The sequence below is a fragment of the Nematostella vectensis genome, chromosome 1, assembly GCF_932526225.1.
Source record: "Nematostella vectensis chromosome 1, jaNemVect1.1, whole genome shotgun sequence".
In the NCBI taxonomy this organism is placed as follows: domain Eukaryota; kingdom Metazoa; phylum Cnidaria; class Anthozoa; order Actiniaria; family Edwardsiidae; genus Nematostella; species Nematostella vectensis.
Genome location: NC_064034.1, coordinates 13,170,646 through 13,188,816, shown reverse-complemented (window position 1 = coordinate 13,188,816; position 18,171 = coordinate 13,170,646). Strand labels below are relative to the sequence as shown.

General features: G+C 38.2%; 2 protein-coding genes and 1 long non-coding RNA gene across 8 annotated transcripts in view; 2 read left to right on the top strand and 1 right to left on the bottom strand.

Annotated features, from left to right (window-relative positions):
- The first annotated feature begins 322 nt into the window (after window positions 1–322).
- LOC5515930 (selenide, water dikinase 1-like) lies at window positions 323–2,489 on the top strand. The gene is made up of 4 exons (XM_032385655.2): window positions 323–886; window positions 958–1,048; window positions 1,297–1,615; window positions 2,012–2,489. Exons 1-4 carry the CDS (start codon window positions 348–350, stop codon window positions 2,164–2,166), a joined length of 1,104 nt encoding a protein of 367 aa, XP_032241546.2. The 5' UTR covers window positions 323–347; the 3' UTR covers window positions 2,167–2,489.
- Window positions 2,490–2,585: 96 nt separating this feature from the next.
- The window catches only part of LOC5515875 (DNA-binding protein RFX2), a 60,302-nt gene continuing 44,716 nt past the window's right edge, over window positions 2,586–18,171 (bottom strand). Inside the window, exons 1-17 of one of the 6 annotated variants that reach the window (XM_032385651.2) lie at window positions 10,219–10,369; window positions 9,456–9,791; window positions 9,250–9,322; window positions 7,538–7,772; window positions 7,077–7,258; window positions 6,718–6,831; window positions 6,429–6,610; window positions 6,146–6,204; window positions 5,889–6,025; window positions 5,625–5,779; window positions 5,243–5,340; window positions 4,970–5,119; window positions 4,472–4,555; window positions 4,216–4,340; window positions 3,945–4,098; window positions 3,763–3,832; window positions 2,586–3,566 (exon numbers count right to left, since the gene is read on the bottom strand). In XM_032385651.2, coding sequence (XP_032241542.2) covers window positions 3,472–3,566; window positions 3,763–3,832; window positions 3,945–4,098; window positions 4,216–4,340; window positions 4,472–4,555; window positions 4,970–5,119; window positions 5,243–5,340; window positions 5,625–5,779; window positions 5,889–6,025; window positions 6,146–6,204; window positions 6,429–6,610; window positions 6,718–6,831; window positions 7,077–7,258; window positions 7,538–7,772; window positions 9,250–9,322; window positions 9,456–9,783 — 2,241 coding nt within the window. In that variant the 5' untranslated portion in view covers window positions 9,784–9,791; window positions 10,219–10,369 and the 3' untranslated portion in view covers window positions 2,586–3,471. The other 5 variants (XM_001635995.3, XM_032385650.2, XM_032385647.2 and 2 more) reach the window with 5 other exon arrangements.
- Window positions 15,390–16,107, top strand: LOC125569836. Its single transcript, XR_007312398.1, has 2 exons — window positions 15,390–15,559; window positions 15,841–16,107. It is a non-coding gene; the product is annotated as an uncharacterized LOC125569836 (long non-coding RNA).

Here is an 18,171-nt window from a genome sequence, read left to right as displayed (position 1 = left end):
TGGAATACTCCACCAAAGAGAAGTCCACAGTGTAGAAAGGAGTCCAAAAGAGCGTCATGACCAGCCATATTACTTTGAACAACATGTACAATAATAGACAGGTTTTATCCTGAGGGAGGGGAGGGAAGCTAAAAAAGATGTACACCATTCTGAACTATTATAGACAAAAACCTTTGCCTTCAAAGATACTATTCTTAGTTGTACCAATATTTTTTTTGAAATTAACCTTGCTAAATTTGACGCTTTATTTATCTTTTTTCATAGTAAGATTTCTTTTTGTTCTATCGTCTCACCCCTCTTCCCCTAAGTTTCGTAAGGGACTGGTAACGAATCCCTACACGGCCAACATGGCGGGCAAAAGAACATGTCCGGCGTTCGTTCCTGAAGAACATGGACTTTCAAAGAAGTTTCGGCTGATAAACTTTACCAAACTAAAAGGATGAGGTTGTAAAGTCCCCCAAGAGGATTTGCTCAAACTCTTGGAGGGAATCGGCGTGAAACACGGGGATGGCACCATCGGAATTGGTCTCGATAGCTGTGTTTTGCCAACACGTCACAAGGGAATTAGTTTGGTGCAAACCACGGATTTCTTTTACCCGTTAGTTAACGACCCGTACGTGCAGGGTAAGATCGCTTGTGCTAACGTGCTGAGCGATTTGTACGCGATGGGTGTTACTGAGTGCGATAATATGCTAATGCTTCTTGGTGTTAGTAATCAAATGACCTTGAAGGAGAGAGAGGTGGTCACGCCGTTGGTTATTTCCGGTTTCAACGATCTGGCCTTGGAGGCAGGTACTACTGTGAATGGAGGACAAACCGTGTTGAATCCTTGGTTCATCATAGGAGGCGTGGCTAGTAGCGTTGTTGCCAAAGAAGAAGCGATTATGTAAGTGGCTAGCGAAAAGCAAGCCAGAAAGTAATGGGAATTGTTCTCTTATTTTGTGTTTTATTCTTTAGGCCAGAAAATGCAGAAGTAGGCGATGTACTGGTACTCACAAAGCCACTAGGCACTCAGATCGCAGTAAACGCACATCAGTGGATGGAAGATGTAAGTCATCAAACATTTACTTTGTTAATATCTTATTCCTGATGCATTATTCCAGAATAAATGTATTCAATAGCATGAGAGGTGATCCCCCCACACACAATAAGCTGACTGTCAAGGTTGTTTGATATAATCATGTGATACATTCTTATTACATTTCTCAAAATCCAAAATAAATGTAAAAGCCAATATGGTTTATTCAGTGTTCAATGAATACTTCAAACACTGAGTGATTAAAACGTTTTTTTCAGCCAACTTGTAAATGGTGGAACAACATAAAGGATGTAATAACCAAAGAAGAGGTGATAAAAGCATATCAGAAATCAATGATATTCATGGCTCGTCTGAACCGCAATGCTGCCCGCTTGATGCACAAGTTTGAAGCTCATGGTGCGACAGATGTCACTGGTTTTGGTATTTTGGGACATGCCAGAAATTTAGCAGCCATACAGAGGAATGAAGTGTCATTCCAGTTGCACACATTGCCAATACTTGCCAACATGACTGAGGCTTACAAAGCGTGTGGGATCAACTTTAAGTTGCTGGAAGGATTTTCAGCAGAAACTTCAGGTAAGGTTTGATTGGCTCCATCTGTCGGCACATACATAAGGAGGTGTATAGGGTGTACATGCATCCCTTCTTGGCCACCAAAAGGTCATTTCTTATTCAAGAATCTTCACAAATACTATCCTTTTTCCACATGATGTAAATCATAAGCAAATCTTGGGTATGCACCTGTTAATAATGTATGACTCAAGTACTCCTTTGGGGTACATTTGTATTTTAAAAATAGATTGTAACAGAGTAAAACAGTTTAGAAAAGAAAGAAACTGAAAAACACAACTTCACCAATGAAGTGCTGGGATAGAGGTAAATTAATTTCCTCAAATTACATTACAACAATCCTGTGTTTTGTTGCTATTTCCTTTTTCCATATTGCAAGTAATTTTGTATATTTACCTACAGGTGGACTTCTTGTGTGTTTACCACGTAACAAAGCTGAGGGCTTCTGTGAGGAGCTTTGTGAAATAGATGGTACACCAGCCTGGATTATTGGGGATGTACTTCCAGGACCAAGAGATGCTAACCTCACAGACAATTACAAGATTATAGAAGTCTAAAAAATTAATTCCAAATGAAACATTCAACCGAACTATTTACAATATCACATTTTTCATACTTAGAATTTTTCATATCCATTCTTTATATATATTTATTTCTGTAATCTAAAAAAATTGCTATGTTAAAAATATTGCTGCACATTGTTTTGTACATGTCTCCTTTTGCATGAAGGTTTGAGCAACTTTATGCTTAACAGGAGGGGTAGATTGTTGTATGCTTGTATGATGCTGTTCGAGACAAGCGTTCAATATAATGCACTTGAGCAGTGGATGAAGGCATTCTTGGGTTGTGAATGAAATAAAGACTGTGTCAATTTAAAAAATAGTCTGTATATCATTACTTGCCAATAATACATTCCCATGGCAGACCAAGACTGGGGACACAATAACACTAATTTAGCAGAAAGCCACAACTTTTTACAGTGGTTTTATGAGAAAGATTACCACAAACACCACAGTTAAACCTTCATTATTTAAATACAAGGTGGTACAAATCATTTGATCAAAATGTTATACTGAATGGAAGTATGTTTAAAAAGCTGCAACTAGTAAATAACTTATTTTACAAATGGCAAGCATGTGTCAAGAAGCTATGAAAAATGCTTAATACTGTATAATGAATGTGTATCACTAGAAAGACATCTCAATTAAGGCACTTTCTTCAACAAGACATCCTTGAAAATACACCTGATTATATTTGTATTTTTAGGTGGAACTATGAGTTAAAGTTAAGTTTTGATCAAGAATCAAATCATGTATCAACCTAGAATTGAGTGAAATGTGATGAATGACTGTAAAGGAATTGTTCCAAATAATCATAGCTAATGATTCTGAGTAGATACTGCTTGTACAAGCCAGTATTGCTAGCTCCCATATATATGAAAAACATTACATCTCATTAGATCTCAACAATACAGCTTCTAATTGAACTTTAAGATATAAAATATTGTTTTCTTGACTCTTATCTACTAACATTTTACTATTGATTATATTGATAATAACTATGGTTGAACATTAGACAATATTCTAGTTCTCTTTCAGCATGGAAAACTGGTTATTAACAGGGTAACTGTCTAGCAATTAACTAATTATTAAATTAATGGTTGGTTATGCATGGTTTCATAGGTTCACCAAATATTGAACCATTTAACCAACAAAGTAAAAGGCCATGTAAGAAATTTCTCTGAGGGGCACTGGGACTGCAAAAACACCAATAAGGATTCTTGGTAAACTGATGCTCTTGCTATATATGCCTGCTAGATGAATGGTTGTGAATAATTACTGAATCTTCTAACAGACAAATGCCTATGACTGCCGCACCCGCTTGACCTCTGGCTCTCCTAGGCTGCTTACGGCACTGGCGCCTGCTTTAGTGGTCGCTACTGTGGTTTCTGAACCATCTGCAAGTAACAACAAATGGCACATGAGCCATGTTATAGTACAGTAATCAGGGCCTATTCCCTATGCTAGTAACTTGCATCTTCTCAGCTCACTGTTCAAATATTTTGATAGTAGCTCCAACAATTAAATGGAGCATTTATTAACTGGAATTTCTGAGCTAAACAGGTTCTCTAGATGGTCAAGACATTCACTTACTTTGCTCTGATATCAGGGTGCTTTCAACTGCATCAAGGCCCATGGCAAGTGCTGCTCCAAGCCCAACATACTGTAACATAAAAAGGATGAATTAATGAGATTCTTAGCAAGCTCTGTAGTATTTTGATAAAAGAGTGGATGATTCATGATGGTGCTGGGACGCCTGGGATATTATGACTAACCTCTCCCATGACAGCGACAGGTGATGCACCCACAGCTTTTGCAACCTTGTGCTCCACAAGGTAGAACATGTACTCATCATACAACAGGCGAATCAGGTGGAATGACCCAAAACTTGCGGCACTGCGCAACGTTAGATCACGGATGATCATAGAGCTAAAGAGAAGCAAAACAGTTATGGTGGGAAAGATAACAATTGGAATACTTCCTGCCAAGTATGTAATAGTGCTGCTATAGCTGGTCTCTAGTTGGTTAAAATTGCTAAATATTCACCTGTAGAATGACCACTTCAGTAAAAACTGTCTGGCCGCCTTGGGGTAGTTCTCAGAGCCTTCATGTGGTTTAAGAAATTGATCTACCACTCCTTCCAACCATGTTGCCCATTGCTCTAGAGAGTTCTAAAATCATGACAACATGACCTCAGCGTAAGACATCGACAAATAGAAACTTCTAGCATATTAAATATCTACATTCACAGATAGAGACTACTAACATATTAAATATCTACATTCACAGAAGTACTTCTTACCTGTTGCTGCAGAGTAAGTTTAAAATCTTGCTCAAATCTATACACCATGTGATCATCACACTGGCACACCCATGCTGCTTGCTCCTGTTGGAAATGAAACAATCAAACAATTAATTAATTAACATGCGACTATGTCAATGATATACGTCAAGTATTTTTTAATGATCTTTTTGAAATCAATAACTCTTTCAAGCTGTTGTTAAGGCCAAAAGACCTTTTTTGGTATATTATTAGCTGAACAGATGACTCCATTACGAGCGTAGCCCTGAAATTTTGTGATGATGTAATTAAATATTATGAATAGAGGATAGGCATATAAGCCAACCTACTTTGTATATTATCCTAATATACCTGTATTGGTATTTATTGGAATAAAGTTGTTATTATTATTATAATTAAGTCATTAAACGAAATGGGGTGAACAAAAAATGATCAATCCATTACCAGGCCATAGACACATTCTTATCTTGGTATTATTAAAAAGCCATCATTTCCCACCTGGACATTGGCAAAGTCAACTCTGTTGAGGTCATTCAGCATCTGTGTAATTTGTGATGTGTTCTGCAGCACAGCACGTGCAGCCTGAGCCAGATGGTTTAGAGACGTGTACCTACGCAGAGTTTGAGCAAAGGCACAGCAACTGGAAACCTGAAGGAAGAAAGCCAACTTAGAATAATGAATGCTAGCTATACATTAACAACTAATTATAGTTTACTTAGTGAGGTGTTTACAAGAAAAAAGCTAGTTGTTCAAGAAGTACCCAAAGCATACCTTTACATCTGCCATCTTCTTGGGAACACTACTCAGTGAACCTGCAAGCCAACCCTCAAGTCCCTTGGCAAAATTACGAATGGCTTGGGTGAGTGAGGCTGAAATTCAGAACCAAGTGTCATAAGAATCAGGCAATACAAATAACTGAAACAATTTCAAGGTATAAATACTAAGGGGAGGGGGAAGTGGGAATTTTATTTGACAGCAGAGTCCAACTGGTATTCTTCAGTACTTTTATGGGTTAAAAACTTTGCCTTGGTTTGGGTGTTTTTACATACTATGAATTCAGGATTGAGTAGTTTTTTTTTTTGTAGCAGTTTTTGTAGAGTGTTAAATCTATAACAGAGTACACACCTAAACATAAAAATGTCCAGGTACTCACATGGAATTGGCCGAAGAACATCAGGGATGAGTACCTCCACCAAAGTTTGGTATAACAAATGATCACAACTCTTGACATAAGCAACCACAGGTTCATACTCGCACAGTATGGCAAGCTTGACCTTTGGTAAGCGCTTCTCATTGTCTTCATCATCTCTGCATAAAAAGGGTATTAGTTGCAGTGAGATTAAGCTATTTCCTTCGCACATTGAGAACTGGAATCTGGAATCAGAGAATGGGGGTAATGCTATGATGGGAATCTCACCCCAGCTCTTTGATTCCAGATGTTGGGGTGGATGGTTCCTCTCTCTTCACATCTGTGGTACTGGGATGCCTCCAAAAGCTCTGCCACAAAGACTCAACCAGAGCAAACTGCAAGTTGACAACTACATCCAAGAAAGCCTGCAAATCAAAACTTAAGTTGTTACAAAACTAGGTTTACTGCATAAACAGCTTTATTGATACAAAAACTTTTAATTTATTTATACTAAGATTGTCATGAATCCGCAAAGGATCTCCTACCTCACAATGTTCTCTGTACATATCTTGAAAAGTGTCAAGATCTTCCTCAAGAACACCCTCTGTGCAAAACAATGATTAGAGTTATTAATCTACTATCAAGATGCACCCACATGTTTTCAAGAATATGAACCCCTATTTAGCCACTCAAGAAGATATTTATGACAGCATAAAAAGAGTGTTTCTTTAGCAGAAATGTGTCCTTGGTAAAAAAGATCCCCAAGCCTTAGTTTAGCCATGGCTTAGGCAGCCAAACACATATTTCAAGAGAATGTTGCCCTCATACCTGGAAGAGGTGTCCCCTTGGGGTCCAGGTCTTCAAAGTCTGGTAGACCCTGTGTGATATCGCCCAGATACTGTTGGTGCTGTTGGTGCTGTGACTGCTGTGCTGAGTCCACATTGGTGCCACCCTGAGAGGGGTATCCATCCACACCTTCTACGCCATCTACTCTGGATGCTGGCTTCAACCTACGAAGATTTCCAGGTAATAAACACCACATCGGAATCAGTCTCTCTCTTGCCAATGAAATACAAGAACCAAAACTATGTTGCCTTGAGAGGAAAAATTTACTTACCTTTTCTGAGTTGATGGAGACTGTCTGAGTGCCACTTGTGCATCGTCAGTGAGTGCATTTAGAGGAGAGCTTGGTTTGATGCGAATTCCATAATAATGATACTTGGAATTACCCCTTAACACAAAACAAGACAGCACAGTTAGAACTGCAGTAGTATTAGTTATCATTATAACTATTTAAGTAAATTTAAGTATTCTTCTTAGGGAAAAATAAGGGGCCTTTACAGTAAGAGAGAGGGCTTACTCCGTAAAATTTAGCAAGACAGGGACTTAAATAGAACGTTTACTGCAATACAAAGTTGAATATCAAATCAAACACTGTGATTAAACATGCTTACTGAATATAAAAGCCTACAATACCTTGTGCCCAGACGTCTTGTCCTAAGGCCAAGGAACACAGATCTGATCAGCTTGCCAAAGCTAGCAGCATTAACAGGGTCCAGTTTGTGAGTTTGACAGTGGGTTAGGTAATGGTTGTACAAGGTGCTGCGGGGAAGGCTCACACCCTCAGCTGTTTCGTAATTTTCCAATAGCCACTGAACCTACACATAAACACAGGAAAATCTAACAACACTAATACGAATTTGGAAATTTGAAAACTAATCTTTACAGTCATTATTTTGAATTTTTCTTCAATGTTGACATTTCTGTTAAGCTCAAAGAGGTTGGGCTTTTCTGTGCAATAGTTTTCATGTTCTCTGTGATTTGTATCCGATGTAGTAGAGTGGTAATGACTAAATTTTTGGGGAAATAGTTTTCCATGGCAAACTTTTACAAAACTTTCCATGTGCTGTCCTTCTGCTTTAAAATGCGATACTAACCGTCGCAGGAGAAGCCCTGGTAGTATGAGCTATCGGGTGCCGAGGCATTCCCTGTCCTGAGTGATCCCCAACCTGGACATACGTGGGAGGACCAGAAGGGGTGGCACTTACAACAGAGGCTGCAGCGCCAGTGAACGTCTGAGCCTGCTGTGGCTGAGCAGCGGCATCCATGTAAGCAGTGGCTGATGCTTGCTGGGTGTACATAGAGTTGTCATTGTAATGGTAGGCATTACTCCTGGAGAGAAAAGGACAAGCAAGAAATATTTCAATACATGAAATTTAATTTAAACCAATAAGATTTAAACTCACAAGACTGCCAACAAAGTATGTCTGGTTAAAATTCGGTGGTATCCATGTTAACTTATCATTACTTTCACAAAGAACACTCATAAAATTTGCTTTTCTTCAAAAACATTCTAGAAACATCAAAATATATGAAGCAAGCCAGTTTTGTTTTTAGTATTATTGACAAAATATGCATCATGCTGAGTTTGAGAAATTATAGTTCCAAGCTAAAAATGTTATAAAAAACAAAATCATTTGCAAAACAAAACCATGAAAGCTTAAAAAAGAGCCAGAAATCATTTTCTAAATCGCGAAATTGTGCCTTAAAGAAAAAAAAAAGACAGCAAATGTTTTAATTATTTTCAGCATAAAATTAAAAGTTGTTTCAATAGAAACACATCTGGTTTTCAAGACCTCCAAATAAAAATATAACCAATAGACGTACTGAGCAAAACTGTTATTTTTTTTTAGAAATGTATAAGGCATCAGGCAACTCACATGTATGTAGAAACAGGCATTTCTCCAATTTTGAAACAGTTTGGCTGTCTTATTTCAAAACCCCAGAGTAACACTAACAACCGCAGAAGTATCAAAGACCTGAGTCTGAATAGCTTAAAGGACCCTTTTTCTTTTCATTCATTCACAAAGGACTTTAGGGTTACCATGGAGAGTATAGCAGTCCTTTGGTAAAAATGCTCTAAAGTAAGGGTGATAAATGCAGTTTGAATAAATCCATAATCACAATAGCCATTTAAGCTCTAATCTATTCTGTAGTTGTACCTACTATGGGGAGCAAACAATTACCTAGGAAACCACCAATCCTATAGAAACTGGTTGGAAATACTGATTTCGTTATTATCATTATTCTCTCAAATGAGAGAAAAAATCTACTTGTAAGCTTCTCATAAAAGAATATATAAAATCTAAATTTGTGTTTTATAGATGATAATCACACAAAAGTGCATCTCGTCAGATATTCGTCAATATTTTAGACAACCTGGTCTGATAGAATAATGACTTTCCTAATTTAGGTATGACATCATTTTTTTCCTAGTAGTTTTACTTGAAAAAAACTGTTGATATCACATGCCTTTTTTTCTTAAAAAAAAAACTCTCTATAGAAACACAAAACTCGTTCATCTCTGCTTTTATGGTGATTAGTGGCCGAAAACTCAGGATTTCGTATGCATGTGGCCTTTGCTTCAAAGGCCATACAACTGCAGGTGGCCAAATGTGTCAATCAAAGCGCTCAAACAAAACCGAAACCCCTTCAACTGCCGTGCGTTGTTCTCTGTATAACCAACACTGAGCAACGACACCAGTAAAGGCAAGACGAAAAGGTCCTTATCAGATATAAATCTGTAGCATTGAAGAACGTCCTCCATACATTAAAACGCGTCACAGATCAGTGCTCTTTCGTAACTTACCCTGAACCGCCATTAGAATACAATGAGTGATCCGCAGTAGCTTCGACGTACTGAACTTCGCTCGTCGTAAAACCTAATAATTCAGGCGGAAAAATGTTTAAACCTTGTCCCAAAAACACTATCCCTGGCTATAGTTCCATATAACCAAGTGATATAATGATTGAAACTAAGATACAATTAAATAATAAGCGGAGGAGATGTAATACCTTCTTTGCTAATGGCCGCGCTTGCTAAGTCCTCGGCCGATATTACACTAGCGGTGATTATTTGCGCTGAACCGGGTTGTATGGACGCTGCTTGCTGTAATTGCGGTGCCTGAACAGCTAAAGTCGCTTGAGACAAACCAGAGTGCTGACCGCTAGCAGGAGCTAGAGTCGTTGTAACGACGGTTATACCATGGGGGAGGGTTGTAGCGGCTTGCGAGAATTCTGTTTGCGAAACGTTGCTCGAACTTCGAGAGCTGTTTTGAACCTGAACATCATTTTGTTCAAATCCCTGTTGCGTCACGTAACTTTGTTGAGCAGTGGCTGCCATGTAACGCTCTAGAAGTAATAGAAGGATAAAAAAACTTGGGTTTATGAGAGCATCTTTGTACAGTTCGGCCACTATGACGGCTACCGGGCGAGCGCGCCATTTTTCGCGTTTAAAGAACCGTCACGAATTATCGATAAATTCATAGGTAAAACTTTAAATATCATAAACTAGGATACACATAACATACTCAAATATACACAAGAGTTTTCCAGAGTCTCTTTTACTCGGTCCTAAGCCTCGAAGAACGGCAAAGAAGTCCATTCTAGGAGCGAAATTCGACGGCTTAGAACGAGCAAAAGAGATTAGCATGGAGTGTGATCAAAGAAGGAGCACAATCGACCGCACTGAGCGATATATCAGCGGTTAAAATCGGCAAGAATCAAAAGCAATTCTGCCTCATTCGACTGACTTGCTACACACCAGAATTTGTACAACCTCGAAGGACTTTCTGGGAAGGATCTGTAACCTTGACTACGGGTCTCCTTGGAGAGTCTTCGATTCGTTTCGTTGTCGGTAACTACGGGAGAAGGACAACTTCGCAACGCTTCCCGTTCTCTTGAATGCGGACCCAAGCGTTATTATGGCACAGTGATGCGGGGTGCCCCGAGCAAACGAACAGGGCCGAGTACAATAATTTGCATATGTCCGCCTAGAGAGTGGTATTGGGTTATAGTATTGAATACTGATGAGTGGAATCTTCAAGGGAAATCGAAATTGATACGAGTTTTCAAGAGATTACTCTTTATATTTGAAAAAAAATCTATATATCTTATAAACATCCCGGGATGTTAATGAAGGGCCTTAAACATTATACGAGCAAGCAAATTAGCTATAACACATTCGCTTCCCATGGAAAAAGCAACGAAACTGAGCACAAAATGATTGAATCTTGCTCTTCTACTGTCACAAATAACACCAAATGTCAGGTTCGAGATTATCCGATCTTCGTTTTCAGATTTTCTAGTGGACTTAGGTCGGGTGCTGAGCACGAGAGAGATAATGGCAGGCCAACTTGCGTGACAACGCTGTTTTGATTTAAATTAATCGATGCTTACACTTAGAAAATATCATTATCAATAGATTATTCGATGCTTTAGCAATTGAATGAAGCTGTTTTTATTGTAGGGTGAATTAAATTACACAGTTTTAATTTAAAGAACATCTCATTTTCATCTTTTTTGTTCGGCAGTACACAACGGCAGTATAAGTATAAGTCGGAGGCCTCAATAAGGCAGCGAACATCACTATACTACTGGAAAGCATTTTGCAATCCTTGAGGTATACAGGCTTCCACGCTACACATAAAAGCAGTTTTTTTTAATTTAAATAATACATGAAATTATACTATTCGGGCTATCATTTTTTAGGGGGGGGGGGCACAGCAAAAATATCTTCAAAGGTCGCCCCCCCCCCCCCCCAAACAAAAAAAAATACAACAATGAACTTAGAAAAAATGTTCTGTTTAAATTTTCAAACTATTGTTGCCTGATTTATACAAAAAGGCAAAAAGAATAAAAAAAGCTTCTAAACTCAATAGTTTCAAAAGACCAAGCATGGCATAATACGGAGCCAAATTATAATGTATCAACAACATCGTTGTTGATCAACAACATCGTGAGTCAAAAAAGTACTTCCATTTTCATTGGCGTTTAAAGTGCCCTTAGCATCAAACTCTTAATTCCCAGGTTTATACCAATATATCAGTAGTTTAGGACTTGAAAACAAACCATACCAAGTTTTATTGCCATACGACGGGTTTTCGTGGAGTTTTGCCGGTAACACCAGCCTGCTATAGAAAGTTAGTTACACTTCTAAACTGAATAATGGTTGAATCGTCCTAATACCAGCGTCGTGCAGGTTGCTTCTTGCAGACTCATCTTCTGGTGCTGCAATCTGATTTGCATTTGCACCGCATTATTTCTTTCAACGATCCAATTGTGCTGGAGGCAAGTCTGTTCGCATTGACACAAAGCTTTCCCTGTGAACGTTTCCATCTCCAATTCTCAGGGAGAAGATCACAGTTTCCTCTCCACTGTTGAACTTGGTAGAATGTTCGTAAGCTATGAAAAGCGGAAGCTGCATGCGTCGTGAAAAGAAAGAGCGGTTTTTAAACGATTGTGTTTTTGCCCGTTGTGACATTTCGAGATTTTTTCTGATATCATGTGAAAACTTTTAACCTATTCTTTATTTTAGGATAAGTAAATATTAAAAATAAGCTACAGAAGTTTGATGCTAAAAGAAGCGTCAAAGCATTTATTTCTTAGGCTTTTTTTAAACAAAAACAATGACAAATAAGAAGCTGACTGACGCTCTATAAGAAGTGCAAAGAGCCCAGCTCGTACTAATACCCGATTTAAAACGACTTGTTTAAAAAGGCTTTTAATCTATTGACCAATGGCTATTTTAGGCGAATTTACAAAACGAAAGAAAAAAAAAAACAGACCAAAAAAAGATACCCCACCTATTTTCACTTTTTTACAGCCCTTCGAAGTGAAGCAGGGCTGTACCTAGTCAGCGGTATCCAAGCTTTCCAACAGTGCTTTGCGATCCTAACCCTAATCTCACATCGTTGTGCTGGAGCAAGCATAACATGACAGTTTTTTTTTGTATTTCACAGATGCAGCTACTAGCCGTTAGCATATTGGATGAGTACTCTAGGGCATGATAAAGTCTATTTGGGCATAATTAAGTGCTGTGCTTACGGACGTTTGCAAGCAAAGGTGGTTTCATGGAGAAGTCTTTTCTTTTTGGGCATTGCCTCTAAAAGAAAATAATTTCTAATGAAGCACCACATCTTCACCACACCTAGATGCTGTCTTTTCTAAAACCAAATTGATTCCAAAATTGTTCACACTGCTATTCTGGGTCGGTTAGACCTGAAATTGATTAAATGTTTGGCTTTGGGGTAAAAGACATTTAAAAAAAGACTAAATGTGGCGTTAAATTGTGAAAAAGACAAATGATATGGTTATAGAACTGAAACAGCTTTTTCGGGCGTTTTTTTTTTTTTTTACAAAACCCGTTTCCGGGGCACATAAACAACTTTTACAACTTTTGGAATCTGATTATGAGCCACATTTTCACGCACCAAAAGCTAACCAACCAAAATCTGATTATGAGCCACATTTTCACGCACCAAAAGCTAACCAACCAAAATCTGTTGTTGTTAACATATTATTTGGTCCTTTGTGTGGAGGCTGCCAATGAAGATCAACTAATGAAGATCAATTGATAGTCTGCTTTGACAAAAAACTACCTCCTCGCCTCTATACTGAAACCTTATTATGAAACTGAAAACGCCTTATTCAACATAAAAACGATTTAAATGTATAAAGACCCACGAGTAAGAGCCCAAGTATATAGGAACCTGCTTTCCACCAAAAGTCTTTAGCAGTCTTTAAGAATGGGTTGAAAAGATAAAGATTATAGATCTATAGATACAAATAGATTTGTTTTGCCAGGCCTAAGAGTGCTCGATAATGACTAAAAGCCAGAAGAGTATAATCATACAATAATATATGGTTCCTAATGGTTCTAGTGTAGCGGCTTGTAGTGAATGCCATCCCACAGTAGGTTTGTAAAATTGCTATGCAGCATTTGAAAATGAGGTAAGAGTAGTCTTTCACCATCTAATGATTTTGTCTGCACGTCTATGTTTTCGAATAATCATAGCGGGGAACAAGCATCTCTTCTTTCGCGACCCCCTTCTTGTTAGCCACAACACCGAGGGGGTGGCTATACCAGCACCAAGGCTCACCAAGGCTAGCAAAGTTGCTATGCAATTTTGAAAAGGGCGGTAAATGTCAAATGTGTTTGATAGAGACGAATAACCGGGCTATCTACACCGCAGAACAAGCTGATTAGGTTGCCTTGCATCGTCAGAAAGGGGCGCAGTGTCCTGCATATTCCACGTTTTGGTAATGACAGCCAATGTAATGACTGCCGGTGTGAGGTTCGTGGGTGAAGGCCCAACACTGATGGCGACTCTTTCTCGACTTTTTTACCATCATGTAAACTTGCTACATGTTCAACTCCAAGATCAACTTGAATTTCTCCCCAGATAAAGTCTTTGCTCCGATGCCTGAGACTGCAACTATATAGTTCAAGTATTGTTTAGACACTTCAAAACCCTAACCATGCGACTCACAAAATCAGCGGAGATTTTTCCTTAAATTCGAGCTTACTCGATGCTCAATTTTGCAATGTAAGCGGAAATTAAAAAGGAGAAACTCCCAAATGATGTCTTTTGATAATCCACAGCAGGCCGTATACATTCAACCATAACTGTATAGCTTGGTTTATTCGACCCTAGCATGACTCTAGACAAGTGCTTCATTGTATTTTGTCAGAATTCAGACATGATCGTGAGGCTATGAAAATACCCCCCACTCTCGCCGACACCCCCTGTGACCTTAACATTGCGATGTTTTCGGCGGCTTCGAACACACAGATCTTTCAGAACATTGAATAACAAATTGCAATATAGTGAAAGTGCCACATTGAATCTTGGTCTGGATATTATATATTTTCAAAATACGTCGACTGAGGTTGAAGATTTGAAGCCGATATACTGAAAACAAGTAAATTGTTGCCAAGAAATATGCCTGGCATTCCGAAATACCCCTTATTCTTGGTATTCCAAATTTTCTATAATGCTTTTCAATTCTCTGATGTCCTGTAATGTACTTTTGTTAAGTTGGAATAGATAGCAATACTATATAATCGATTACCAAACATACGGAAACTTTATAGCTAGCACAGCAAATATCCGTATTCATAGTATTTCAGGGAATATCTATAGTCTTACATGGTACTCAAAATAGCAGAGAGAAGAAAATGGCATATTTTCCCAAAATAAGGTTAACTTCGGTAAGCTTGAATTTTTGCATAGAGGTTCCTTATGTTATGTAAACAAACATATCAAAAGTTCTTTTTTCAAATCGATCCGTCTTCGAGATGTGAGGCTTGAAGTGCAATATTCAAATGTTTAAAGTATGAATTCTCGTTTTTAGGGAGAAGTCGGGCTCTGATCAGAAATTAAGCCAACTTTGCTCGCTAATATCTAAATTTCATATCGTCTAAATTTCTTTAAAATTTGGAATTAAGCTTTTGGTCAGAGGAACTCCTTGTATGCGGAATCTTGAGCTTATATATTGAGAATTGGAAAATTTCATGCTTTTTTTTTGCTCTGTCATGATATATGACAATTGATAATTGTCCAGCAGATTTAAATGAAACTCATACAATCTGACAATCTGGTAAATGTAGTATATGATAATTGATTTGTTATAGATAACATTACGTAATCGAACTGTAACCGCCCTGAAAAAAAGGTTTACTAAATATATTCTTTTTGCCTCCATATCAGTTACAGATCCTTCTACACACTCATCAATTTCACTTTTAATGAGTAAAAAGCGAATCCGACGGGATTGAGAAACGTTTCATTTGTTTTTTCACCCTTATTTGATCGACTAGATAAAAACTTGAAGCTTAGCATTGACGTACATCCTTTTTTTTTATAAACAGAATTTATCTTGAATCCAATTAATAAAAGAAGCAAACAAATTTAGACATCGGCTGACTAGGGATTAACAAAAAAGTTGATATGATACCCATCCAGACAAGTAGCAAAACTCGAATAAACGCATATGATAAAAATACTTCGAACTTAATATTACGGAGAGTGGTAATCTTAAGACAGGTGAAGATCCTAAATTGCTTCAAGAGAATCAAAGCAATGGATAAGCATGAAGCATCAAGATCAACAACCATTGTAAGTTGTTCAAGACGCAAAGAAGGGTTAAAATCATATTACAGGCATAACGCCTTTCAAATAATCCACAGTATAAATACGAGAGTTTAGATTTTGAGGCTTGGTAGTTCCTTGATCAGTGTTCATAAAACTGTTCTTGAATTATACATGAGGGTACGCTATTTTACTTAAACCACTTGACACTCGAGAGCCTACGTATCTGACAGTGGGGAGGCAGATTTGAAAGATTACCGACAATAAGAGATTGAAATACCAACACGTGATAAAATAAACAATTTCAGAAGTTGACAACAATCACGGCGTTCAGAGGACGGTTCAAGAAAATAGACACAAAGAAACCGAATCACCGCTTGACATTGAAGCTAAATGTCCGTACTGTGCAAATTTCTGTCAGATAGCGCCGAAAATCCTCCATTCATACTGTAAAAGCTGGACAAGCAAATTCACAGCACTTTTGACGGCAGCAAGAAGACGTTGATATGGCGATAGCTAAATAGCCCTTATTTAAAAACACTAAAGTATAATAAACCAAGCTTCTCTGGCGTCAATATTCTCTATAAACACATGCAAAGAGCGCGTGAAGGACCCGATAGAATCTCCATTATGTTTGATACAAGAAAAAATATATTTGCAAAAGCACAAGAAAATTGTCCCACTTGAAAACTGCTTATGCAAATTTGCACCGTTTTGAATTATATAACAATAATTAATTAAGAGCAGCGAAGACTGCTGCAAAAAGTGAGGCCCCACCCGTATCCCTGTCAAATAATGAACACATCGGGCACGAAGGATTTCTTGGAGTAACACTTACGGTATCCGTATGGCTGGTACTGTGATAACTGTTTGATTCTCACTTGGGAGGCTCGGGACTGGTTGGGGAGGTTTGCGGGATGGCCATAGTAAGAGGGAGCTGAGCTAGGCCAGTAGTTACTCTGGTCGCTGTTGTCCCAGTAACACGAAGCTTGCTTGCAGTTCCGGGCCTTGTACAGAGGCGAAAAGGGTTTGATGTCCGGATACGAATCGTAGCTGTTGTCATACATGACAGCGCAGAGTGTTGTGCACACACCTGTACAACCACTAACTTCCTAACTGCCTTCCATCTATGTGCAGTACACCTTATATACTGTATAACATTCCTGCAGTGAAGGCGATTGTTATAGGGGGTGTTGCCATGACACCGTCGATTATTCGCTTGAACAAAGGTTCTGTAATGTAATTCGGACTTAGGGTTATTGCACAAGCTCCTGATGTGTCCAAACCTGTCGCAATTCTAGCAAAATTATGTGTTTTGCTCTCTAAATTACGCGGTCTGCTCTTGAACATTACTGATACATTGGGTCATCAGTTTGTATGTTGAAGTTCGTGACTTTCGCCTCTAAACTTTTGTGAAAGCTGGTAGTTCTCATACTTTATTAGCATAAATAAGTAAATAAGAGCAAAACAAGGCACTGAAGGCTACTTTTACAGAAGAACGATAGAGAAGAAATTGCAAGAAATGATACCAACGGAAACAGGTGTCCTAATGATTTCATGGAAATAAAATCTTTACACTGGATAGTGCAGCCGGTGCTCAAGCAATTATTATCTCTAATAGTATGATTGTCCAAGAATGCAATAGAAACCTCAAAGTGCATTCGAAAAAGCTAATTTGTTGCCAAAGTAGGACGAATAGTGGATCAACAGGGCGTCGTAAATTGAAGATATCATTTTGCGATCCAGGGAGTAAGTCCAGAAGACCGCACAGTGAGTGCAATTATTGATTTTTGGTGCGTTGTATTTTTTTATATTTCATGCTTGAAAAATAAAATGATTAACACCACAGTTAAGATAAAAAAGGCAATTTGATAGATAATCAGAGTCTGACCTTGAGGGTTAAGGGTAGAGTGGTAAAAACACACTACGACACCTCAGATAGGTAGACGATTTGATAGCATGAACATTTTTTAGCAACTTCTCCTCCAGGTTTTCAGCCATAAAGTAAACTAGAATATCAAACGCACAGGAATATGAAATTGCTAGATTACCATTAACTGGAGCAAAGTAGCTTTACACTATTGCACAACCCCGTTCTCCCTGCAGGAAACAAGACAATTGATTGTGGATTTCAAGGTCCATATATTCCAATAAAAGCAGGGTCATATAAGCAATAGCATGCTATGGGTAACAGCTCAGTATCTATGCAAACTATGCAAAGTTCATTAATCTTTACTTTTATGAAAGTTGGAATTTACGGCTAGACGATGCGCATTCTTTTCTGAAGGTAATTAATTAGTATATTAGATAACAACACAATAACGTTTTTAATGTTGCTTTGACAGCCTTTAAACTGTAGACTTGAGTCGGATAGGTTGTGGTACTGAATCAGCTACCCCGTCTATGTTGCTTGCCATTACACTGGGCTTTACAGTCATGTATTAAAGAAATGTACAAAACATTGAAATTAAAATTAAAATTCTAAGACTTGTGCTTGTTGGGAAGTGTGTATTTATAAATGGAGTCCTTCGTGAGTCCGAATGAACACCACAAATGTATTTCATTCGTGCTTTCCACAACGTTCTCGAAATGTTTAGTTTTTAGTAACAAATGCAACAGTTGTGAGTCAGACTGATATA